This window comes from Tachypleus tridentatus, chromosome 10 (genome assembly GCF_004210375.1).
Source record: "Tachypleus tridentatus isolate NWPU-2018 chromosome 10, ASM421037v1, whole genome shotgun sequence".
In the NCBI taxonomy this organism is placed as follows: Eukaryota; Metazoa; Arthropoda; class Merostomata; order Xiphosura; family Limulidae; genus Tachypleus; species Tachypleus tridentatus.
In genome coordinates, this window is record NC_134834.1 from 149,630,189 (window position 1) to 149,657,411 (window position 27,223).

A 27,223-nucleotide genomic window follows, 5' to 3' on the forward strand; every position below is an offset into this window, starting at 1 on the left:
AACCATAATCATACAAAACAAACAAAATCAGCGATGCTTCTTTAGAAGTAGATGTAATAACTGTGGTATCCTGTTTCTTATGACTGAGCTTGTATTTTCATGCATCAATTAAACTTTATCTTGAAATCTTGTTGACATTTTTACATTTTAATTACATTTAGATATCAACTATGATATTTGTATTCAACAACATTTCAAAAAATTTGTATTCGTATATTAACATGATCTTTGCAATCAAATTTCCATTTTAATAAGAACAGTGGGTATGCTAATGTTTTATATTCTAATATTTAGCTAAAACACATAAGGATGCTGTAAGCTATCCATCATCTTAATGGAATTACAAATCCGTGGTGACGAGAAAACTCACTCGTAGAGAAAATTATATATGTAAAAACGGCTTGTATGGGTAGAGAAAGCACTATGTAGAGGAGCGAACAATGTTTCGACCTTCTTCAGTCATCGTCAGGTTCACAAAGAAAGAAAGAGGTAACTGACAGATAGCTGACCACTTGTTTAAAAGCAGTTGTGTAATTGAGTGTAGGAATGTAGAGGGCATGCTTAGATGTTGGATTATATTTATTAATATAGGTATAAAGGTGTTCCTTTGTATTGGTTTATTTTGGACTTGAGTTGTTATATAAGTAAGGCTTCTTTAATTTTGCATTTGTTTGTGTTTGTTTTTTTTATTTAGTATTTGGGTGTTTTCTGTGGTTATGTTGTGTTTATTTGATTTGCAGTGTTCGAAAATTTGTGAAGGTGACTTTTTGTGTTCTTTGAATCTGGTTTCCATTTTTCTACTTGTTTCTCCAATATAGAAGTCGTGGTAGTTATCACATTGTATTTTATAAATAATGTTGGTGTGGTGTTTGTCAGTGTAGGTTTTACATAGTGTAGACCTTAGTTTTGTGCCTGGTTTTTTGAATAAATTTGGTATTAACTGGAATGTCATATTTTGTTACTAGTTTTTGCCAACTGTTGTGTATTTTTCTACTGATGTTGAGAGTATATGGTATGCAGCAGTGTATGGTTTCATAATTTTTTAAGGACTCAAGTAGATGTATCTCGTCTGTGTTTGATTGTCGGTCAGATCTGTTAATTATGAGGTCAGTCAATGATCTTTCATGTTGGCATCTTTTCTTTTGTTTGCATCAACTAACAAAAGTAAATATACCCCACGATTTAAAAATTCATGAAACCATATACTGCTGCATACCATATATTCCCGACATCAACAGAAAAATAACCAACATTTGGCAAAAACTAGTAACAAAATATGAAATTCCAGTTAATACTAAATTTATTCAAAAACCAGGCACAAAACTAAGGTCTATGCTATGTAAAAACTACACTGACAAACACCACACCAACATTATTTATAATAATAAATAACTGCCACAACTTCTATATTGGAGAAACAAGTAGAAAAATGGAAACCAGATTCAAAGAACACAAAAAGTCACCTTCACAAATTTTTGAACACTGCAAATCAAATAAACACAACATAACCACAGAAAACACCCAAATACTAAATAAAAAAAACAAACACAAACAAATGCAAAATTAAAGAAGCCTTACTTATATAACAACTCAAGTCCAAAATAAACCAATACAAAGGAACACCTTTATACCTATATTAATAAATATATCCAACATCTAAGCACGCTCTCTACGTTCCTACACTCAATTACACAACCGCCTTCAAACATGTGGTCAGCTACCGGTCAGTAACTATTTTTTTCTTTGTGAACCTGACGTATGACCAAAGAAGGTCGAAATGTTGTTTGCTCTCTAGATAGTGCTTTCTCTACTCATACCAGTCATTTTTACATATATAATTGAATTATGTGTGGTTGTTCTGTGTCGTGTGAGAACTTAAAAAGTGGATTAAAGGCAGTATTCCTGTGTGGTACGGGTAGTTATATGAGGTTACCAGTGGCCTTTCTGTATGGTGTAGGTAGTTTTAAACAATTGTAGGTAAATTTTATTTTTTTGTTGTTCTCTGTTCTAGTCACTCTAAGTTTGTTTTTTTTTCCTTTTAATAAACCATACAAACTGTAACACTGACAACATTTCTTTTATGTCTAAAAGAACAACTGAAGAAATTCTGGAACCTTCACAAAACCGTTCCTGTAACTGTATATTTGGTTACTGAATTGATATAGAATCTTCTTAGCTGTTTACTGTTTATCATCTTATGTGTAACTGATGTGAGAAATATGCAGGAAAATAGTTCACATTTATCTCACTAGGTAGCAGCACTAAGCATACAAAATAGCTCTTTATTGCAAGTATCTCAAGTAGTTGTGCTTCAAAAAATGTATGATGGTTATGGTGACAGTGGTAAAAGCACGTGGTCATTAAGTATGTCAGGTAAGTGTTTTTAATTCATGTCACCAACACTTTGAAGTTCATTTTTAACTCATTTATTTAACTTGGATAATTTTAATAAAACTTCAATCACACATCATTTTCATGTCATTGTTTAACTGTTAATGAAGACAAAGTTGATATGTGAAGCTACTCTCTTGTCATACTCATATTATATGTAATGTTAAACAATCTGAAAACCCATTACTTATGAACTATCTTGCAACCTTTAAGAAAAATGTAAAATGAATAATTGCTTGGACCTGTTTTTAGAGTCCTGTTACAGTATTTAGATAATAATAGTAAATAATTTAAAGTACAAGTAACCAAGGAAAGAAAGAATATAATTAAATAGAGCCAAATAAGCCTTCAGATGTTTTATTTTAAAGACATTGCATGTCAATCAGAAAATGCCAGAATTTTGGCTTGATATATTTTCCTTGTTGTTTAAAAATTGGAAGGGACAGATTTTTTTTCAATCAAAATCATATTAAAGTGTATTTTAGTACTAAAAGATCGTTAAGGATATTATTGGAAGAAGGAGTGCCATTGTCATACTCTTCAAGTTTATAATACTGTAAGTAATACATCAAACACATCTTATTTACAATGTGTAATTTATGTTAAAAAATTACGAAAAAAAGTGTAAAATAATGAAGTACAAAAGTTGTTTCTCTGAGATTTGTGATTGGTTACTGTGTTCTAACAAGTATACTGTAGAAAGACTCCTTACTGGAAAGAGGAAAGTGTATGTTTGGGCTGGTCATAAGCTCCTCTAGCACGTAAATCAAACCAAAATAAGATTTTTTACATCATAGAGTTATTTAATTAATCACAATTAAAGCCTGTAGTGGGAAGTAGTATCAAATAATGATGTTACTGCAAGGGTACAAAAAATATGGATAGTTATAAACACATGTTTTACAAAATGTAATAAAAGTGCCTGCCTAGGATGTGATAATTAAACAGTTCAATCTCCAACTATGAACATCAATATATGAGAAAGCAATGCTTTTCATATCCAAATAATGATAATAAAAAAAGAACCAAAAGAAGAAAACCTAGTTCACAAAACTATTCACAAGAGCAATATTAGACACTTCTTAGTGTCACAAATAAAAGTTAGAATGCTTGTAATAATGCCTTTTAACAAATTTTAGTATTATAAATTTTTGACCTCATCCTAATTAGGCAAATGTAGACTTAAGGAGCTTAATTATATTATCAGATCATGAAATTGTATGTCACATAGCTATTTAATATTTGTTTTATATAATTGTTTATTGGTGAGAACGACTTCTCTAAGCTGGTGAGACATGATTATAATTAATTATATTTGTCATAAAACATTACCATTAGGATTATTATATGTTTTTCAAATGCTATACATTATTTTTACAGTTCCTTGGAGTTTTTTCAAGAAGTGTATAATAGTATTTCAGCCATTGCTGATGATACATTTTGCCCAGTACAGGGCTTATTAAGCCTGCTGGGACATGAAAAATACAGTAATGGTTGAAATACAATCTATTCAAGTGTGGTATATATAGTATGTTTTACTTAATTATTCATGAACTTGGTATCCATGCATCACCTCTATGGAAACCTTTTGTTAATGTAACATACAAAAGGTTTTATATTAATGTCTTAATATAAAAATGACTTTTAAATGTTTATTGTTCACTAGAAGACAGGTCAGGTAGGGTTTAAAGTAAATACGTATATTGTTGAGTCAAACAAAGAAAGGAAAAGTACATCAATGTGGACCAAAATTACATATTAAATAGATATTGCTACCTCACAAGGTTGAGACCAAATAAAGTTTTGTAAATCACATAGTTATAGAAGTCATCATGAAAATAACATATTATCAATAGTTGGATGTACATAAATCATTCTGAAAACACTTGTTACAAAAATCTAACAACATTTTAATATAAACTTCTCATATTACTCATATTAGTTATATAACTCATCCTCAACAATAAGTGTTGCAAAAGGTTAGGCTCATATTAGGCTATATTAATCAGGGTAATATTACCTTGGATATGTAACCCTAAACTGGATATTGTAGTATATTTTGTTAATGGGCAAGTTCTGTTGCATTGTTTGGTATATATTAAAGCATAGCTAAGCCCATTTCAGTTAAGAATAACAAAATAATTTATTTCTTCTTTAAAGGGAGTAACATTTGTTATAGCTATGTTTACTTATAGGCCTAACTTCAAATACAGCATTTCATGTAACATTTATAAAAAAAACAAAAAAACTTCAAAACTATTGGACACCCATGTCTTCTAGAAAACAAAAGTAAAAATATTAAAACCTTTTATTAAAATAAAATATAAAAGTTGTTTGCTACTTTATTTTAATAAAAGTTTTAATACCTGTACCAACCATCTTGAGATACATTGTTTACTTCAAGAGGATTTCTCATCATCACAAATTCATTTTCTCTTTAGGTACCACTAGTGAATAGCTGTCAACGTAGAAATCTAATTCTCGTCAGTATCTGTTCAGTAGCTTGTAGTCTAGTACTTCTTACCATTTCAATGGCTCTTCAGGTGAGCAAGTACCAACATTGTCTTTTGAAAATACACCTGTTTAAATGAACTTTTAACAAATGAGTGAAGTACCAATACAGTTAGTTCAATAGAACATTACAGTAAGTAATAATTTGAATGTAAGCCTGTTTATGAAGTTTCTAAATGGTCTTTCATATGATTTGGTAACAGTTTTTGTCTCTTTTAACTGAAAACACAATTACATAAACTCCTCAAAAAATTATGTTTACACATTCTTTACAATCTTGTATAAGAATCATCAAACATCAACTTAATGTGTTTAATAAGCACATTAAGCCTAGTAAACTTGAAATGTTTAATAAGCATGTTAAGCCACATAAATAAACATCTTGTACAATTATCATAGTTTTGTTTAATTAAAAAACCTTTGAAATCTTTGTTTCAGAGCTTGTCTCCTGCCTTATCCTACGTTATTATTATTTTCTCTCTGTGCTTTGTCCTTGGGTATGGAATTGGTTTAGGTAAGTGTGTACGTAATGTGGTGGAAATAATATTGCCTGATTTTTATATATTGTTTGCCAACTTTATTGGATATATTTCTGTTAATTTTTTTACTTTATATAATGTATTGTTTTAGCTTTATAATTTTTAAAACATCAATAATATTGCACAAGTGAGCAGTGTCAGTGTCCCATTTTGATTAAAACTGAGTTTGATTGTAGACCAAAAGTATTAACCATGGATATTGTAGACCTAAAGCACTTTCATTACCAGATAACATGTGATACTTAAACACTGTCAGTACATTTATCAGTAAAAGAAACTTATAAGGCATGAAACTCATCCAAAATAGCTAGTGAAAAGACATAGCATGCCATGAACTAATCGACAGTGCCTATTCAAAATGCGTAGTATGTCATTAGACTTGTAAAAAATAGTTCTGTTGGTAATGTCAGTTGTTATCATTATATGTTTTTTTAGTATGACCAGTATAACTTTCATTTCAAATTAACTCATTAAATACTTTGTAGCAAGCTGAATTCTGAGTACAAAATACTGAATGTAAGTGTCTTTACAAGCTTTTATGACCTAGTCCTATTAATCTATAAATACTGAGTGAGTTGTCTTTTATAATTTTATTAGGCTGTTTTCCAACCAAAAGTACTGAGTAAAGATGTGTTGATTAAGGTTTACGTTTCTAACATAAAATTACTAACAGTAAATAATTACTTATCAGACTTGATTTAAAACATGCTAAAAATAATACAGAGCAACAAAGTAACTTATCTAGTTTTAATCAATTATTTGTAAACTCATTATATTTATCTAGTGTTATATAAACAATGTGGTGTTACTCTATCAATGCATATACTGATAAATATTTAACCAGTGCTATATCAACAATGTAGTGTTACTCTATTGATGCATATAGTGATAGATATTTAATCTGTGTTATATAAACATAGTGGTGTTACTCTATTGTTGCATATACTGATATATATTTAACAAGTCTTATATAACCAATGTGGTGTTACTCTTTCGAAGCATATAATGATAGATATTTAACCAGTGTTTTGTAAACAATGTGGTGTTACTCTATTGAAGCATATACTTATAGATATTTAACCAGTGTTATATAAACAAAGAGATGTACTTCTTATGGGTTTACCAATAACTTTTAACTGCAGGGCTGTTTGTACGATCATGGTTGATAAATTGTGTTGAAGATAATAATAACAACAACTGTTTTGTTTGTTATATACAAAATATCCATCTGCCACACCTGTGGAATTACACAGCCATGTAATAATACAACCAAATGAGTTCTAGTATATATACATACATACACATTACTGCTGGAACCATATATACCACTTGACTTTTGTGTTAGAAAATCAGTAACACCAGAATAGAATAATCTAGATAACTAAAGTATTCCTAAACATTTAGTGTTTCAGTGTAATTGTTTAAAACTAATAAACACAAATATGCATAATACAAGTTATGCAAAAATAATTAATTATTACAAAGTCCGAAGAAGCTGTTCCTCTTCCCAACAGAGGTTTAATCGTGAGCAGTCCATGCTGTTAAATCACAGATAAACTTGTTAGTGCTTCTCCTTAATATTTTTCCACACGACAAACAGTTATAAGTCAGTGAATATGAAGTACAGAGGAAAATGTAATTATGTTTTCATCTTTTAGGCCCACTTCCATTTATGATTGGCAGTGAACTCTTTCAGCAAGGTCCCAGAGCAACAGGAATGGGGCTTGGATGTCTGGCAAACTGGTTAGCCAATTTCATAGTTGCACTCACCTTTCCACTTCTACAGGTATGAAAAGTGAAGTTCTACTAGTTTCTAAAACTCCTGTTGAGGGAACTAAAGACCATTTACCTCGAAACCACTGTTGAGTATCCTAAAAATCTTTAGTGCGAACTTTCTGGTGTGTATATTCTTTGAGGCTCATAACTTAAGTGTAAAACTGGTAACTATAAATTAATTGAGTTAGTTCTACATTTGTGTTTAGTTTATTGCAAGTTTTTTGCTACTGTACATAGTATATCTTTATCAGGCAAAACTTATTATAATTTTTAAAGGTCATACAATAATACAGGTCCAAATACTGAAGTGTAATTGGATGGGTAACAACTGAAATATATACATTGCCATTGATGGATAAGTAACAATGAAAATACATATTGTTGGGAATGGATAGGTAATGATCAAAATGTATACATTGTTGTGATTGGATAGGATTGTTTGTTTATTTGAAGTTAAGCACAAAGCAATATAATAGGCTATCTGTGGAATGGACAGGTAACAGTGAAAATGTATAATATATTTTGAATGGGTAGGTAAGATTTAAAGTATATACATTGTTGTGAACAAATTATTTCTAAATCTTCAAATATTTGTCGTAAAAAATTGTATGATATCAAACCACAATACACGACTGTAACAGTTTTTTTCCAGTGTGTTTGTTTGTAATTAAGTACAAAGCTATACAGTGGGCTATTGAAACCCAGTTTATAGCCCTGCAGTTTGCAGACATACTGCTATGCCACTGTAAGGGAGGGGGGGGCTCTCCATTGTGTGTTAATACCTTTATGTTGTCCACTTTTCAGTTTTATGGTCATCAAGACTTCTTAGTATTGTATTTTATTGTATGATGTCAAAGCACAATGGATGGCTATCACAGATTGTTGATATCAAGTCCACATTTTGTTTATCATCAGAACCTCTTAGTATTGTATTTTATAATAAGTACTTTCATGTAAGGGAACATAGTTGTTATCATAGTAAAGAATTTCATCATTTTATTCCCATGCATGTGTCACCACACATGATTTTTTATAGGTTTCTGGATCATATATATGCTCTTAAATCTCAGTAATCATAGAAACTCTGTTTTTTTAGCATGGCTTTTTTCATATCCTCATGCAATACTCTACATACGTTTTTGCTCAATGGAAGAAATATGGTGGTCGTATTTTACAAGGTTAGTGTAGATCAGAAACTAAGAATTCCATCTGATATGTATAGCCACCATTTTTTTTTCACTCGTACTTTGTAGGTATGGTAAGGAAATCAACATGGACAAACAGTGTTATGCCTGTTGGACAATAAATACTTGTTAGGTTTGTAAATGTCAATTGTTTTTCTATTTTACTAAATTTTACGATGCCTCATCTTGTTGTTAAGAGATGGTTTCTTGTGTAGTGTAAGAAACTGTTAGTGTGTTGTTTTTTCTCTCATGATGTCTTCTCCTGTTTTAGTTACCAGTAATTCCACTTCTCTAATGATCTGAATAGATGAGTATTTTCTGTGAAATTTGTTTCATCTTAAATGTGATGCCTTACTGCAAGTTTATTGTCAGTGAAAGGAACCAAACTTTCAGTCACATTTAACTTTTATAGAGTTTCTTTATTAGTGTGAGGTTGACAAGTGTTATTGGAGAATCCATGGGAATGTCATCAATCATACTTAAAGAGAGTGAATTCTATGATAATTATATTTCTTTTAAGAATGTGGTGAATAATTATTTTTGCAAGTTGAGAGAAAGTAGGATATATACATATAATGTTTAATTTTTTGTAGTTTACTCATCACAGTTGTTGAAGTACCTGTGGCTGAAACTTTTGTGAAATAGAGTTATTAAATTAAAATGTATGAGAAGATATGTTTAACTGACCCATTTTAACAGTATTTAAATGATTTTTGATATAAAAAGTTTCTTTAACAAAAGGTGAAACATTCAAGATAAAATTAAACATATTTGTACTAAGAATCAGTGAAAGTTACAACAGTAGAAAGTGAACATCACACTTGTGAATTTTTGGTAAACTTCATAACTAGGGGCAAATACAGTTTATAAGATTCAATCTTTAATAATCATACTCATATAATTCTACATTGAATAATGTAGTTCCTTCTGAATAAAGTCTCTTGAGTAAGATTTGATTTTTGAACTTTTACAGATCTTTTCTTCATAATTTGACTTGCTTAGAACTTACGTTTTCTTTATCTGCTGGAGATTTCATAATATTTTTATCTCGTCTTCTAGAGGTGTGACTTTCCGTTTCATTCTATTCTTTTGATATTTCTGTATAGATTTCCTAACTTCAAGTCCTGAGACTCACTTTTCTATTTTAGAATTTGTACTATAAATGAAACTCATAACCTAACAACTCTTAAGAAAGCTTAAAAAAACGAAATAAAAATATGGAGATAACCCATTTTTCTATATTTAATAATTTTCTACCCATGTTATGATCCTCAAAGAATTTATGTATACAATTTTTTGGAGCAGGAAGTTAATCTAAATATCTGACAAATGGAAAAGTTAAAACTTAGGTTTTCTTGTCTTAAAAGCTATTGCATTTTTTAAAGAAATTTTTTTAATTATAAAAGTGTTTCTAAAAGTCTTCGGCTAAAACATTTCTTACACAAACAGACATGTAATGACGTTGATTAAAGAACTGAATAGTTTATGGTATTTTTGATAAAGATATCTTAAAGCATTTTTTCCTTCAGTGATTCTAAGGAAGTTTTCAGTTTTTGTGATCATGTAGTAATATAAAGAGTTAAGAAGTTAATTCTTATCAAGGAATTTTCAACTCTATTAAATTTAATGTTTTTTCATGTTTGATTGAATAGCAGGAAGATTTTTTAACGATCAAATATGATGTATCTATTGTCATGGTGAATTAAAATACTACGTTTTACTTTTCAGCAACTGTTAGACCAGTATGTTTTTCTAATCTTTGCCACCTTCACAGTGTTTCTTGGCATTTACCTCTACAAATATTTACCTGAAACTAAAAATATAAACCCTGTGGATCTGTCGTCCTTCTTTTATTCATCTGTGAGTGAAGATCAAGTGTGAAACAGCACCATCTCGGAACAATAATAAGATTTGTCGTGATAATTATTCTGAAAGAGCATATTTAGATCATATAAGAAAATATAAACACCATTTAATTATATATAACCTCCTCAAGCTGAGAAACTTAATTAACTTTAATTCAATAAACATTATTATGTTTGTGTGGCTTCTTTTTTTAGTCTGATATTCTCATAATAAACCTACTCAGACATGCTAAAAGTAGTATTTCTTTAACATACACAAACCGTTAGTTAATAGCTATATAAAGTCCTTAATATCAACTGTTTTGTGACACATTTGTATCTCTATCTTTCCAGAAAAAAATATACTTTTTTTGTATTCACACCATATAATCCAAGGTAATTAAAGATGTATATATATGTTATGTTGTATTAGTTTTGTATTTACGCTTTATATGTTCACCAGTAGAGCCATGTATATTTTTGATACATTATTTGTATTTTAATGTACTTTTATACCTATATATGAACATCATATTACTCATTTGTTAATAGACTTTTATCCCAACATTTGAACAACACATTATCTGTATATTAATGTACATTTATACCTGCATATGAACACCACATTATCTAAATTTTAATGTACATTTATAGCTACTTATTACTTGTGTGGTATATGACTATAACATGTGCTTGTATCTTCTTGTGGTATCATATTTATTCTGAATTCATTCTTTTTTTCTGAATATGTGCAGGTTTAATGTAACACATTAACTGTTAACTTGAACTAAATTCACATTACTTTTGTTTAATATTTGTTGTAAATACTAACTCACAGAAGACATTTTAATACTAGTAATAAACAACCTTATAACACCAAATTTGTTCTTTTTCTTCAATTGGAAACACTTGACTGTTTCTTCACCACTAAAACACAGATCATAAATGACAAACACAGCTCAAATGAAATATAGTCCAGAAGAAACTGTAAAATGAAATGCAGAATGTTTAACTAAAGAGGCCCAACGTAGCCTAGTGGCTAGGGAACTCGGGTCACAGGTTCAAATCTCCATTACCAAACATTTTTACCATTTCTGCTATATGATCATTATGATGTGATGATCAGTCCCACTATTCATTGATGAAAGAGTAGCTCAAAAGTGTGTAACAGGAATTATTGGAAAACTGTCTTTCCTCCAGTCTATCTCTGCTAAATAAGAAATGGCTACTGTAGATATCCCTGGAGTAACTATGTGCAAGTTAAAAAAATGAACAAGTTAAAGAAAAATAATAAATTTGGTGTTATAAAGTCATTTATTTCTAGTACCTTTGTTTTTGTTGTTTTCAAAAGTAGGTAATACACATTACTATTTGTCAACTGAAAGATGTTAATTAAAAGTCACAATTCAACTTTTTCAACTAAAATATCTTAATTAAAAATCACATTACAACTCTATCAAATAAAAAATGTTAATCAGAAGTGATATTTTAACTCTGTTAACTGATAGTTGTTAATTAGAAGTCAAATTCTTAATACACGTCTTTAAAGTGGGAGAAATATAAGTTTAAAGACACCTTTCAACTAGCAAGGTTATATTAAAAGACACCTGAAAGTATCACAGAATGAAAAGTTAAGTGGTTTACTTACAGATGTAGCTACTAGGGGATTTATAATTCATTAATTTAATTATTTTGTGCCTTTTGGAAAAAAAAGTTACAAGATTTTTAGTTTCATTTTTTTGTTTAAATAAGTGGTACTCATTTTGAACATTTTTCACTGTTTGTGTTCTCATGGTCTAGTATCACACAAATTGTATCTGAAGGAAATCGAAACTGAAAGCAAATAACAGACCTAAATCCGTTCATGTTCAGCTACAAAAACTAATACATGTGCTACATATGGTGAGAATACTTTACTCAACCATACTGAATTGAAGATGCAGAAACTCATAACCATGGTGGATTGGAGATGCAGGTATACTCATATTTGTGACTTTAGACAACTATGATGGATTGGAAATGTAAGAACTTAGATTTGTAATTCTTTGTACTAAAGCACGATATTTCCAAATGTGCATAGAAATATTATTCAGTGAAACTGTATTCTTAAACATGGGTTCCAACAGAAATATTTTCAGGTGGGGGAACGTATATATATAGGATCATATTTTGTATTGTAAGTCAAGTGTACACATAAATATTATTAAATGAAACTGTGTACTGAAACATGGGTGTCCACAGAAATATTTTCCGGGGGTAGGGCAAACATGTACGTATGGAATCAGCTTCTACAGTGAAGTCAACAGAATAAAATAACGTGTTATGTGTGCATAAACACGAATTTACAGTTTTAATAAACATTGCTAAAAATATTGAGTTTAAAATATTAAGTATACATAATACGTGCATTTTTTATGTAAAGGGGCAGATTCCTCCTTTCGCCCTTTCCTACAGGTACTCATGTACTAAAACATTGGAGTAAAGAGAAATTATGTTGTTTATTTGAGTGATTCTCTACACCCGAATTGAGCTACAAAAAAAAGTTTATCACGAAAAAAGTGTACAGAATATACGTACTTTCAATTATAATCGTAATGTTAGATATACAGTTAAGACTGTTCAGTTTAAAAGTGATTAATTAGTTTATTTAGTGGTTTAATATTAAATTATTATTTGCTTTTCATAACAAGTGTTAAAATTTAGTTATTTTAAAAGCGATAATTATAAGTTTCGTTACATAACTCTGTCCTAGTCTTACGTTACGTGTGTAGTTGTGCTAGGCTTTTGTAATATTGTTAACATCTTACTCGAATCTTCTACGGGGCCCGGCATGGCCAAGCGTGTTAAGGCGTGCGACTCGTAATATGAGGGTCGCGGGTTCGCATCCCTGTCGCGCCAAACATGCTCGCCCTCCCAGCCGTGGGGGCGTTATAATGTGACGGTCAATCCCACTATTCGTTGGTAAAAGAGTAGCCCAAGACTTGGCGGTGGGTGGTGATGACTAGCTGCCTTCCCTCTAATCTTACACTGCTAAATTAGGGACGGCTAGCGCAGATAGCCCTCGCGTAGCTTTGTGCGAAATTCCAAAACAAACGAAGCTTCTACATTTTCTCGTTATGTGTAATAATGTTGTTACTAGAAGGCTAGATATTTCTATATTTAACTGTCACATGTTATAAATACGTGCATATACAAAGAGTAAATGAATTATGTTAGTGAAAGTAAAAGTGAAGTTAGACTTCGTGATTAACGTTAACTGTAATGAGCGATTTTTTAAAATGAGTTTCATAGTTTGTTATATAATAAAAGAGATAGATGAAAATAATTTGTCTTATCAAAAGTTTTCTGAAGTGATTGAACTTGTCTGTGTGGACATTGACAAAGATCAGACAATTATATAAAACTGAATACAACTGTAATAACCAATCGTGTGACGAATTTTTGTGCATACGTTTGACCTACTTTGAATATATTATTTTAACACAAGTGGATTATGTTCTGTCTGTTTTTGTTGTTGTTTTTTCTCAAAATTTATCACTAATAATTTAGATCACAGACAACTTATGTATGGAAACTGGCCGTATACAAACCTGGAACTGTAATAAATGAGAAAGCCACATTTTAAAAGGTAGCTTTATTTCTTACAATAGTCATACATAACCAAAGTACATTGTCCCACGTAACACAACTGTTTTTTCTTCACTTTGTTTTTGGTGTGTTGTTGAAGAGCTATTTTTGATATTGTCCCTAGTGTCATCTTTGTGCCTAAGGTTGGAAACGTTTGAATACTATGTCCTCTTTACTTTCATTTAAGGAATATCAAATGAATCTAAATGGTAAAAGCACTTTAAAAAAACATTGTTTAACATTGTGTTCAGTCTCATTTACTCACCTAGTCATATCCAAATTTCAGTTTAATTTTGCATTACATATTCTGTACTTCATTTACTTGTAATTACTATTCTTATTTGTAGCATAATAAATAAACATATATAAGGTAGATATCCCCAGCTCATACCAAATTGTACAATTCTCTGTGACATTGATTGAAATAAGCATAAACCCAATATTGTTACCACCACAGAAACAGGGCTAAAATAGCATACACTCTGCAGAATAATTATCATAGTATATACCCTCATGAGTGCCCACAGAAATATTTTAGAGGAGGGGGCAAAACATATATGCATGGGATCAGCTTTGATAGTTTAAGTCCACAGACTAAAAGAATATGTGTTATATGTGCATAAGCACTAACACAAACTTACATTTTTGATAAAATTCAATAAAAATATTAAGATTGACCATGATGTTAAGTTTACATATTACTACATGCATTTTTTTTTTTTTTTATGTAAACGGGCGAGAGAAGTCTAGTACAAGTCTATGGATTGTGCATCTGGTTTACTGGGAAGATTCTAGCTACATGCAAAATATTAGTATGAAAATTAGAAAAAGACATCTGAATATACTTGAATAAATATTTATTTTATACTAGTTTTGGAAGTGTGAAACTAGAAGCATTTTCAAATGCGACAACGATAACATTCAAGTATTAATCGTTTAACAGTCAAAGTTAAAATCAGGTAATTTGTTAAGTCTAGTCTTTTTTCTAAGTAAGAAAAATAATAATTACCTACTCTGTTTACTACAATGTGCTCTCCAGTTCATGCTTGCAATGAATGAGGGGCATTTGACCCCCACTTCAGAGAAAACCATACACTCTCGGAGGGAGATTGAAGAAAAAAAGGAAAGAAAAAATGAGAAGAAATATGAATCGGATAGAGAGACAGAAAAATCACAATCAAAATATCAAGATTAAGATGCGCTTAAAAACAAACTTTAAAAATAACAGATATTGAAATGAGAAAGTTAATTTTGTAATGATTGACTCATAATATCTATTAATGACCCTGAGTTTTGGTTGCATCAACCGTCTGAAGTGCATTAATAATTAATAACAATATTAATGTTTTTAATTTCAAAATTTTCACCAAAACATTTAAGTTTCAAAAATTTTAAATTATAAGTTTAGAGATACCGAGTAATATTTTAAATATTTAATTCATTACCTCCAGAGAGCAGAACATTACAGTAAAAACGTTTTATCGTCGTATGAGGCCTTGCGCTTTTACCACGGTTATATCTTCACTAGAGAACCATATATCACAAATACACGACTTTGTTTTTCCTTTTATGAGGATAAAATATACAATACATTTTTAGAATTCTAAATTTCGTAACTTTTTAAGGAAACAAAAAATGAGCTTATAAGTTTGTCAAGGATGTCCCTTTCAGCCCCCAGTTATAACCACCTCAACATCCCTTGCTACTTATATATTCATCCAATCTTTTCTTGAACTCAGTTAAATTTTTGTATCCATCACCAATGAATGCAGCTCATTCTAAAAACCAATCACTTTGTTTTCAAAAGCAATACTGTCTAAATTGCAAACAAATTTTACGCTAACAACATTTCAATTTGACTCTTTCTCTTATCATTTTCACTTCTAAGTTTTAAAAAAAAATAGATGAATCTATACTGTCAGTATCCTTTAAAATTTTAAACACCTCAATCAAATCCTCTCTGACTTTTCTCCTCTCCAGAAAAAAAGCAAGTTTAGATATTTTACTTTCTTCTGACAGGACAATTCCATCATCCTAGTGGCTCTTCTCTGAGCCTTGTCCAACAATTTAATGTCTTTATCGAGGAAGGGAGTTTATTTTGTTTTGAATTTCGCGCAAAGCTACTCGAGGGTATCTGCGCTAGCTGTCCCTAATTTAGCAGTGTAAGACTAGAAGGAAAGCAGCTAGTCATTGCCACCCACCGCCAACTCTTGGGCTACTCTTTTACTCACGAATAGTGGGATTGACGGTCACATTATAATGCAACCACGGCTGAAAGTGCAAGAATGTTTGATGTGACGGAGATTCGAACCAGTGACACACAGATTACGAGTCAAGTGCCTTAACCACCTGATCTTGCCGTGCCTAGAAAGGGAGTCAAAAACTGAGCACAGTACTTTAAATGCGGTCTCACAAGTGATTTATATAGTTAAACAACAAAGTTACTTATCTTGTATTCAATACTTCTTTAAATGCTACCCAATACAATACAATACACTGTTTATATGATTTAAGTGATTTTTTTTATCACAACACCAAGATCTTTTTCTTTAACTACAGTATTTAATGTGTTTCCATTTAAATTGTAACAATAACTTGAATTGTGAAAATCTACGTGCGTCACCTCACATTTTGGGTAGTTAAAAATCACTTACCACGTGCTGGCACAGTGCATCATACGATTTAAATCCCTCTGTAAAAGTGCAAGTTGTTAACATCTTTAATACAGTTAGTCACCTCAAAAATCTTAATACCACGTGCAAACTTCAGAATTTCTTTAGTAATTTCAGAAAATCACAAACAGAAGGGTGATTAACTCCCTTAAGGTTGTTGTTGGAATTTCGCACAAAGCTACTCGAGGGCTATCTGTGCTAGCCGTCCCTAATTTAGCAGTGTAAGACCAGAGGGAAGGCAGCTAGTCATCACCACCCACCGCCAACTCTTGGGCTACTCTTTTTATCAACGAATAGTGGGATTGACCATCACATTATAACGCCCCCACGGCTGGGAGGGCGAGCATGTTTGGCGCGACCGGGATGCGAACCCGCGACCCTCATATTACGAGTCGCACGCCTTAACACGCTTGGCCATGCCGGGCCCAACTCCCTTACGGATAAATGGAATCATAAAATGAAAATTTGAACTTAAGATGCACAACTAATATATAGTATGAATAGCATTGTTGCAATTTATAAACAGTATCTTTCCTAATTACTTGTGATAAGTTATTTTTAATAATCTCATTTACGCCTGTCAAACAGTATATTATTCACAATTTTTGACTTCTAATTAGCGTAAACACTTTTTCTTTATTTGTAAGGTTTCCGGTAAAACATTTTGGCGCCATTATTTTCATTTAATATAAATAACCAATGAAATTTCTAACATTTAAATTACTATAATTTTTAGAAATATAAATAGAAAAGCATAAAAATAAAATTGAATAATAAATATATAAAATTAACGGTTTAATGAACAAATTCTTTTTAAGTCAAAAATATCCCGTATAATTAGCAAATATTCACCAATCACATACTAGCAATTCATTTCAGCGCTTTTGGGAGACCAACGACCTTGTATAGTAAAAATGGCGTGATGATAGATGGAAGATGGAACCTTTCATAATACACCTCCGAATTTTCGTCGTTGGTGGTATTTTTCTCATAATTTTTTGCTTATATTTTTTACCTGTAATTACCTTAATTTTCAGTTGTATTTCTGTTTTGCTTTGGATTATAGTTTTGTTCAAAAGATACCAAATAAGAAACAAACATCGCCAAGCTCAGTTAAGCCTAACTTTAAGTAAGAGTCAAAAACGTGACATTAATTCAAGAAGCTTAAATCCATCGTTTAAAGTAAGTCCAGTGGTAACAGAATTCTCAAGTGATTTAAAAGAAGTCAACAACTTCATTCAAAATATTTCTAATCATTCACAGATTCGCCTGTCGAAGCCACGTTTAAGAAATAAAACTAATCATTTTAGTAGTACTAACACTAATGCTAGAGCTACCTCAGAATTTAACGTTATAACCCCAGCGAAATCATCCTTAGACCAAAATCTGAATCTTCATCCATATGAGTCTAACCCCACAATTGTTGGAAGTGGTGATTGTATCAGTTTACCAAGCAGAATTTATAAGAAGCCAGTTTTGGCTACCAGTACCAAAACTTGTGGAAACGTCTCACGATATCTTTGTAAACTTAACAAGGAACGGGGACGTAGTTTTAAGGTATCTGACTTCCCTGTTTATACTAATGTTAGAGATCATTCATTGAGTCTCGCATCTTCACAACTCCCTGAACTCGAACAAAGGGAAGTTATCAATAAGAGAAACGTGGACAATAACAGCTTGCATATAAACTGTAAAAGGTCGAGGCCGGAAAATGTGATATCTGTTGTAAACCAATCAAGTCAAACTGGAGAAAACAGATTGGTTCTTTCAGTTAATACATTGCAAATGCCAACAGCTTGGTTGAAGCATTATAGTAAAACAACTAATCAATCATCAGGACCTAAGCTTGCAGTTGTGGAATCAAAAAGCAAACAGGTTAAAAGAAAATTCAACAAAAATGTGGATAGTTCATATGAAAAGGAATACAAGACACCAAAAACATCATACTTTTTAGAAAGGTAATGTTTTATTTTATAAATAAGTATTATTAGAATTATTGGCTCAGGTTAAGATGCTGTAAGATATTGATGTATATTTTGTAAGTATTTCATAGTTTTATTTGGAAATATGAAGTAAGTTTATCTTTGGACAACTAGTATGGGTATTAACACTTTTTCCAATAAAACAGAAAACAACGTTTTGTCCTTCTTAGGTCAAAATGTTGTTCTCTGTTTTATCAGTAAAAATGTTAATACCCGTACCAGCTGTCCTGAGATACATTTTTACTTCAAGTGGGCTTCCCATCATCATAAATAAGTTTATCAGCATATCAGAATGAAGAAAGATTTATCTTTGGAAAGACTTGAGGTATAGCATAAAATAATGCTTATTATGTCTTACACATCTATTAGCACTTGTTTTAAGAGTATGTGATAACATTATTGTAGAATGTCTGGGATGTACATTAGTTGCTGGTGCTGAAACTGCATTGTGTATGTTAAGTGATAATTTATTTATAAAAAGAAAAAAGAATGGCTTGAATTTTTGCTGCCCACCCATTTTAAGATTAGGTATTTAATAAAGCAAACATTAGCCATTTATAACAGGGCTTGACATTAACTTTGTATTGCACTTTTGGGTAACTGATAAGTTACTTGCTCAAAAATCATTTTTACTTGTCCAAGCACAATTTTCATGATGTGTGATATAAATTTGTATTTATGACATTAAAGACTTTCATACACTCTGTACTCTTATGATGTTTTTATTAGATGATAAAAGGAAGCAAATATAACTGAGAAAACACTTTCTTTACTCATTTTAATTAATTAGATTCTACACATTTTGACTAGGAGTTTTATTTTTGTTTTTTGGTTGTCAGTTCTGCTTTTATATAGGTCTTATTGTCCAACCTGAATAATTTTTTTTGTGACCACATTGAACTTCTCTGAACTTTACTTAACAAACTTTGATTAGTTTCAAATGAATTGCATCTGAATGAATGTAACAGAACATTGTATGTGGATTGAACAGATTTAGTTATGATTGAGAAAAAAATGTAACAACTTATCTTCATCAAGATCAAACACATTAGATCCATTTGCAAACAGAATGGTGCTAACCCCAGAACTGCCACAAATGTAAAGCCCTTTCTGCATCTAGTGGTGATTCTTCAGTGGATGCTGTCACACAAGACCTCCAGTCAGATTGAATGCTTTTGACAGTTGAAAACCTGTGATCACTATTAAGTTACTAATGGGTAAAACAGAAACTGTTTTCATCAACATAAAAATAATTTTGAAATATTAGAAATTAGGTTGTATTAGAAATACATAACTAGGATTGCTCACCAACCTGTTTCCCACATGGTCCTTAAGCTGTTCCCGCTCCTGTTGTAATTTTAGCCTGTCATACTAAATATTATCAAACATCTGCTAAAAGTGGTTTTGCAAAACCTGTAATAGTGGCCTGATATGGTCAGGTGGTTAAGGCATTTGACTCATAATCTGAAGGTTGCAGGTTCAAATCCATTTCACACCAAACATGCTTGCCATTTCAGCCCTGGGACATTATAACGTGACAGTCAATCCCATTATTTGTTGGTAAAAGAATTGTTCAACAGTTGTCAGTGAGTGGTGATGTCTAGCTGCCTTCCCTGTAGCCTTACACTGCTAAATTAGGGATGGTTGGTGCAGATAGCCCTTGTGTAGTTTAGCACAAAATTCAAAACAAAACAAATTTGTAATAGTTGGTTGCCAAACCTGGCAAGCTGCTGTCTATTATGAGGTCAGTCACGAGTATCAAAGATATGAAAGCCTTACATTAATCATGATTTGTATTAAAATGTATTAGTTGAACACTTTTGAAGAGTTGGTTACTGTTCATCCAAACAGCATCAGTTAAGTTGTTGTACTCAAGGATGTTGTTGAAGTTGAATCAACTCCAGATTAGCAGTTTCAATTGCATCTAGAAAGACATTGCAAATAGCATTATTTTTTTGGAAACTTGAACTATTTCAAGAAGATACCCTCTGAAAAATATAGATCTTAAAACTCCCCCAGTCTTTTGTTTTAGTGGCCAATCATGCAATATTAGCTGGACATGACTGGAAAGTTATAGTAAAAATAAATATACAGCATTATGAGACTTTAGCTACTTAGACTAAACATTTGTATTTTCATGTTATAATATGTAGCTATTTTAGTATGAAAAAAACATTTCCTATTTTTTTATGATGGCTGTGAGGTTAGTCAAGTGACAGACCCACACATAGTTGGGGTATAGAATATAACAAAACGTCTTACTGAAAAAAAATATTTACGAGGGTTTAGAAATTATGCAAATAATATTTGAGATTTTTGGAACAAAGAATAGTTTTTTGATCATAACATGAAATCACTTTGCATTCAGACTAGCAATGAAACAGTCTTAATATTTTCACAAACAAATCTTTAGTACAAATATTTAATTCAAAATTGATTTTTTGTGTAAAAAATTTTGTGGTAGACTTTCAGAAAAGATTACATTTTATGAAGATACACATGCTATACCAAAAGTTAATGCAAATACTTAAATGTGTAGATGAACTTCTGTATATTATACTGAGCCTTTTGCAGAAGGGTTAATTTTAATTAGATATTACTTATCTGTCTATATCCAGTCCAGATTTTGTAACGTTTTTATCAAGACTCATGAAATTTTCAAATTCTTTTGTATCTGCCATGCCTGAAAGCATTCCGATCTAAAGACTGATCATCCTGTCTGAAAAATAAAATTGTCTGATGTACAAATGACCACTCTTACGGTTAAACATGGCAAAAGTTAATACATTTGGTCTGTTTGTTCCCCATATAATTTTTAACACTTCAATCAGATTCTTTTTTTACCTTTTTTGTCTCACGAGAGGATAGGTGTGGTAACATAGGTTAACGACAATGTTGTACACACTCGGGAAGTTGTTGTAATATAAGTGTTTTGGGACCTCAGTCATGTCTCCTCTCACTCTTCATTTTTCAAAAGAAAACAAGACATCTCAACCTCAGTGTTTGACAACCTTCAGTCCCAGGCACCATTCTAGTAACCCCTCTCCAACCATTTCCAACAATTTAATGTCTTTCTTAAGTTAGGTAACTCAAGACTGAACACAATATTTCAAATGAGGCATAACTAGTGAGCTATACAATGAAACTATAACATTTTTAGACTTGTATTCAATATTTCTGTAGATACAGCTTAAATCCTACTTGTCCTACCACTAGGGCAACAGAAAATTGCTTGGACAGTTTTAAAGACTATTACACCAAGAATCCATTCTTTCATAACACTGGTCAGGTTATTCCCATCTAAATTATACTAATAATTTAAATTATGATATCCAACATGCACAATCTTGCATTTATTATGATTAAAACCCATCAATCATTTATTTGTCCAACTCAATAAATGATCTAAATCCTTTTGTAAATCAGCAGCATCCTCTTCACAGCCAGAAACATCCAAGACCTTGATATCATCAGCAAATTTAAGTAACTTATTGACCATTCCTTCATCTATGTCATTGATGTGTAAAGCAAAAAGAACAATGGTCCTAAGACTGAGCCCTTGAGGTACTGGTTATGTTTAGGTTTACTTAGATTTTAAATATTTTCATAAAATTAGTAATATTTCTGATTTTATTATATAGATAGTTGTTTGTTTTATGAAATGATACGAAAGAACCCATCCAGTGATAAAACATTAAGTATCTATATATCTAATTCACATGTGCTTTGTTTTAATCAAGTTTATAGTGGTACATGCTGATAATAGGTCTTCAAGCTTTAGTTGTATAAGGGAAGTGCTGATTTTTGTAGAGATCTAACTTGAATTTACATTCTTTACATTTTTTAAATCTTGACTTTCTGCTGTTTCAAAAGATGATTTTCTTTTGTTAGTGATATTAAATCTGTTCCAGCATTCCTTTAAGAAATCATATAGCCTTAAAGTATTTCGATACTTGTTTTTGGTGTAATGGATTTTTTTAAAAGTTCATCTGTAGTTTGAAAACTAACATTGCTAACAAAACAATATCTTAAGTGTATTTTTCAAGTGTTTTTCACATCTTTTTTTCTTTTTTCTGATTAAAATATTTGTAGTGTTATAGTAATTATTTTATTCTATTCTGCTAAGAAAACCTGAAATATTAGTACCAGGAATTTTAAAAGAATATTAGAAATTTCATAAATCAAACCAAACATGCTCTCACTTTGAAATGCTAAGTCTGAGCTTTGTCAAAAAAACAACAGACATTAAAATATCTAACTCATTAATATAATCTACTTATAATATAATAAAACTTTGACATGAAAAGTTATGAAAGCAAACAAGAAAGAAAAACCCCAAACTTCATAGATTATTGAAAGATACATTTGATAATAAAACACTTTGAAGCTTACTTATAGTGTATAAACTGTAACCAAGTTTCAAGCAATATTCAATATGAAATGAAACTATACATTTTTAAGAGTCTGGCTTGTTAGCCTATATTTCTATCATCTTTCATATTTGTATTTGCTACCAGATAATCAGTTTACAATTTAGCATGGAATGAGTATTGAGAAAACATATGATCAACTATTTACGTACAGATGGTAAAGTGAAATTGTTTATTTAGACTGGCGTTGCTTTGAAAAGAAACAAGTTCTTCCCATTGTCAGTATCAGATTAATATTTCAGTTCATTATGATTAGATAGAAACTTGTGTAAATGACAAAAAGGTCCATGAAACTGATTTTACAAAAGGGGGGGTTGAAGACAGTAATCTATGACATCTTTCATTTTCTTTCAGCTTTAAAAAGTATTTTCTATTAAGTTTTTGTTTTACTTTATTTAGTTCTTGTGTTTGATACTATGTGAGCTGTGAAATGATCACTTCATTCAATATACTAGTGTCTAAACCTTTGTTAATCATTTCTCTTGGTTTGCCATACAAATATAAATATTACAGAATTAACAGATGTAACACTAGGTTTAAATTGTAGCTTTACTGATTTAGTCATAGTGTTTCATACATTGGGTTCTGTGCAGGAAGAAATAATTATTAGTGTTTATATATATGTGTGTGTGTGTGTTTGTGTGTTTGAAATAATTATTTTAGATTAATTAAAAAAAACTGCTAGCAAAATTGATTTCATGTGAAAATGTATTTAACTACCATGTGTAATAAATGATTTTCAACTGAGCCATATTTTCCGCTGAAAGTGTCTAAACCTATGTCACATTGTTATTTAATGTATAAATTATTGCTGTTTATTGGTTAATAAGAATACTTACTGTGATCATTCTTTATTTTTAATTGTTAATCATTTTGTCAGCAGGAGTCCATTTGAAACGGCATCAAAGCGACGGCAAATATTTTTGTCAGCCAAGAAACGGTACCCACTTAATCAAGATCTGTATGATTCAGTTGGTCTGTACCCCACAGTGAATTTTCAGAAAACGGAAAGATCCACACTAAGTAAAAAATGTCCCAGTAATCCTGTAACAGTGAAGATTACTCTTCCAGATGTCCTGAAGAAGTCAAGTTCTAGGTATGAAGTCATATAAGAATGTGTTAGCTAACTTACAAATAGCAACACAAAGAAAAAAATTATTGTAATTTTCCCACAAACAAAATAATATTTTGTGAAAAACACATTTTCTCAAGAATTTTGAGATTTTAAGACATGCAAGTTACACTCATTTGCGGTAGCTTAACCATTTGTAATTTATATGATGTATTTATGCCTGGCTAAACTTACAGAAGTTACAATGATGTGGTAATATGTTTATATTACATGTTCAGTAATATAAAGTTGACTTTCAGTCTTTACAAAGTAACCTGTGCAAGTTACACTCATTTGCGGTAGCTTAACCATTTGTAATTTATATGATGTATTTATGCCTGGCTAAACTTACAGAAGTTACAATGATGTGGTAATATGTTTATATTACATGTTCAGTAATATAAAGTTGACTTTCAGTCTTTACAAAGTAACCTGTCTTAACTGTGTTTTAATGGCCTAGTATGTAAAATACAACAATGGTTCAATTATTTTACATTATATATATGTGTTTAGATTATTACTGTTTACAAAATATTCTTCCAATTATTTTTCTTAAAACCTAAAACAGTAAATGAAGTTTAATCAAATAGTTCTCTTCTTATTATGACCTATGTACTTGGTTATGCCCCCTCCTCGCAAGTACAGCAATAAGTCTATGGATTTATGATGCTAAAATCAGGAGTTCGATTTCCCTCAGTGAGCTCAGCAGATAGCTTGTTGTGGCTTTGCTATAAGAAAACACACACACACACACACACACAACTTTGTACTCAGTTACTGCTTCTCATAGCTTATTAAGCCATGAGACAGTTTGCACACAAAGGATATGAAACAAAATAATTTTTTAAATGTTTTGTATATACATTTGAATAACCACAAATCGTATATTAATATCATTATTATAGAGTTCCATTAATATATATCAGGTTTAGTAACTTAGCTGTATTTGGGTCTAAAAGAAAGTTAGTTTTGGCAGGCTTAAGACTCAACTTACCAGCACAAATGTTTGTCTCAAGAGAAAGAGATGATGCTATTGTGCATGAAAATGGTTAAGAAAAGTCACTGCGGGTACTTTCTGAACTTTTGATTGGTTATTCATATGTAATATATAGAAGTAATTGTATATAAATACTGTATTTGATTCAGTACATGAGTGATACCTCAGCAAATAGAAAAGATAGATTCTTATTTTTATATTCCAGCTTGTCAGTATTGATAATTTGAGTTCTTACCTGCATGCCAATAGTGGAGATCTCAACTTTAAGTACTTGGGTAATGGTGGAATTGGATAACTTGTTATTCCCATAGTCTTGTTTTCTCTCACAAAGCTATCTCAATCTTCTGCCATTAAAGCATTGCTAGAAGCATTTTCACGCTTAGCATACCAGTTTTGTGTCACTATTGAATAAGTACATGTGAGTATTCTCCACCAACAGTAGTGTGTCACGTATGTTGATGCATCTAGCTCCCTCTGCCATTCCTGCTCAGTTCTAAGCTATGCAGAAAAATACAGACCTTAATTTGTGTGGTGGGGCTAAATTTGTTTGTTTGGCAGACAGTTTCTCCTTGACAATGTTGTTTTAGGAAGAAAACAATCAAGTCAAAAGTTATTTGGGCTGTCTTTTTCCAGCACCCAATTTTGGTCTGTCAAGCTCTACACCTCCTCAGGTGTCCCATGATTCTATTTTTCTTTTACAACTAATTAATCATGTTGATAGATGAATATTCTGGTTTTCCCATATGCTAGAGATGTTGGCTTCTTTTCTTACCTGGTCTAGTTGCCATGCTGCCACATTGCTCACTTTGGTGGATATTTGTTCTTCTCTTACACTCTTCATAATACTAATAGTGGATTCTTAGGAACATTTCATCTTGTACACTTCACCCACGATGGATGTATTTGTGGTAGATATAGCTCGGATGCCAATTGCATGACTTTATCTTTCTTTACAAACAGGTGAAATATGTAAATCACGTTATTGATGCTCGGACTTTGGTAGGTTAGGTATGTGTTCTTTGTCATCCAAATTAATTGTAATTTAGATATTGTGTATTACTTTGTTTTCTAGGTAATTTTAGTCATTTTGCAGTTGTTTCTTGAGGTGGATTCCTGTATGTGGTTAAGGGACCTGCCAGAGAAGGTTCTATACTTTCAGTTTACCACCTCTAGGATCTGAACATCCACTCATGTTCTCTGTGTATGGCAACTTGTGAAAGGGAGAAGAGGATCCTGGTGGTTGATGGGTCTAACTCTGACACACCACTTTGGCCTTGAATTCCTGTTGACATGTGTCCCCCCATGGTCAGTCTGCTAGTCCTGTTGGGCTAGGGTCAACTGAGTACCAGTGTTGTAGACATTGTGTGTGATGTTGGTTGGTTAGATATAGTACTTACAAAACCCTGGTGTTGCTGTAGTGCCCTTTTTTGGCATTGTATGGCATTTCCTCATTGGTGGGTGGGGTCAGTGGGTACTGAAATTCATTCTATTTACTGTGGATACTCCAGTCCATGGAAGAAAAAGTAATAAAAACTGAAGAAAAAGATCAGTTAATTGGGAAATATCACACGTGGACGACTGTTGCACAGTCACCATTACACCTTGATTTCTCATTTTTTCATTAATTGTCTAAGAAATTCTTAGGGCAGATGTCTCCCCTTTTTCATTCAGAAGGGATTAGAATGGTTTGCTGGCTCTTCCAAGTCAGTCAGGAAAGTTGTGCTGTGGAGAAATTTTGATGGAAACCTCTACACTACAACACACCAAACTCCCATCAGGGTTATTCAGCAAGCTCCACTAGAGGAGTTATTGTTGAGAGGGATTTAAAGAATTTTTTTCAAGTCAGAGATCTTCACTGGTTTCTCCAGCCAAGGCATTTCTGAGAGAGACCAGTGATTAATCATTCCTTGATGCTTTCATTGAACAGTTGCCATCTCTCTTTTTTAATCATGGGAACTTTAATAATGGACATAATCCCTTCTGGGGTAGGACTGATATTGATGGGAGGGGTCATTCTGTAAAGCTATTAATATTTATCTGCTTCTCTTCACTTTTTTTGTGGGGTTGACAGTGACCCACTGGGCAGTTATCATTTTGAGGGAGACAGCCATGGTCTATGCCTCTTGATCCTCCTTTTCTTGATTTTGCTTTATGATGGC

General features: G+C 31.5%; 2 protein-coding genes across 11 annotated transcripts in view; both read left to right on the forward strand.

The window, feature by feature from the left end:
• Window positions 1–10,664, forward strand: part of LOC143230604 (solute carrier family 2, facilitated glucose transporter member 1-like) — a 71,850-nt gene extending 61,186 nt beyond the window's left edge. For 5 of the 9 annotated variants that reach the window (XM_076464448.1, XM_076464450.1, XM_076464449.1 and 2 more), the window contains 4 exons: window positions 4,833–4,934; window positions 5,341–5,416; window positions 7,100–7,227; window positions 10,130–10,664. In XM_076464448.1, the coding sequence (XP_076320563.1) occupies window positions 4,833–4,934; window positions 5,341–5,416; window positions 7,100–7,227; window positions 10,130–10,282 (459 nt within the window). In that variant the 3' untranslated portion in view covers window positions 10,283–10,664. Of the gene's footprint in view, window positions 1–4,832; window positions 4,935–5,340; window positions 5,417–7,099; window positions 7,340–10,129 lie in introns of all 9 variants that reach the window. The other 4 variants (XR_013016545.1, XR_013016543.1, XR_013016546.1 and 1 more) reach the window with 2 other exon arrangements.
• A 6,772-nt stretch (window positions 10,665–17,436) lies between these two features.
• The window catches only part of LOC143230606 (uncharacterized), a 35,663-nt gene continuing 25,876 nt past the window's right edge, over window positions 17,437–27,223 (forward strand). The window contains exons 1-2 of one of the 2 annotated variants that reach the window (XM_076464452.1): window positions 17,437–18,502; window positions 23,837–24,052. In XM_076464452.1, coding sequence (XP_076320567.1) covers window positions 17,481–18,502; window positions 23,837–24,052 — 1,238 coding nt within the window. In that variant the 5' untranslated portion in view covers window positions 17,437–17,480. The remainder of the gene's footprint in view (window positions 18,503–23,836; window positions 24,053–27,223) is intronic. The other variant, XM_076464453.1, reaches the window with a different exon arrangement.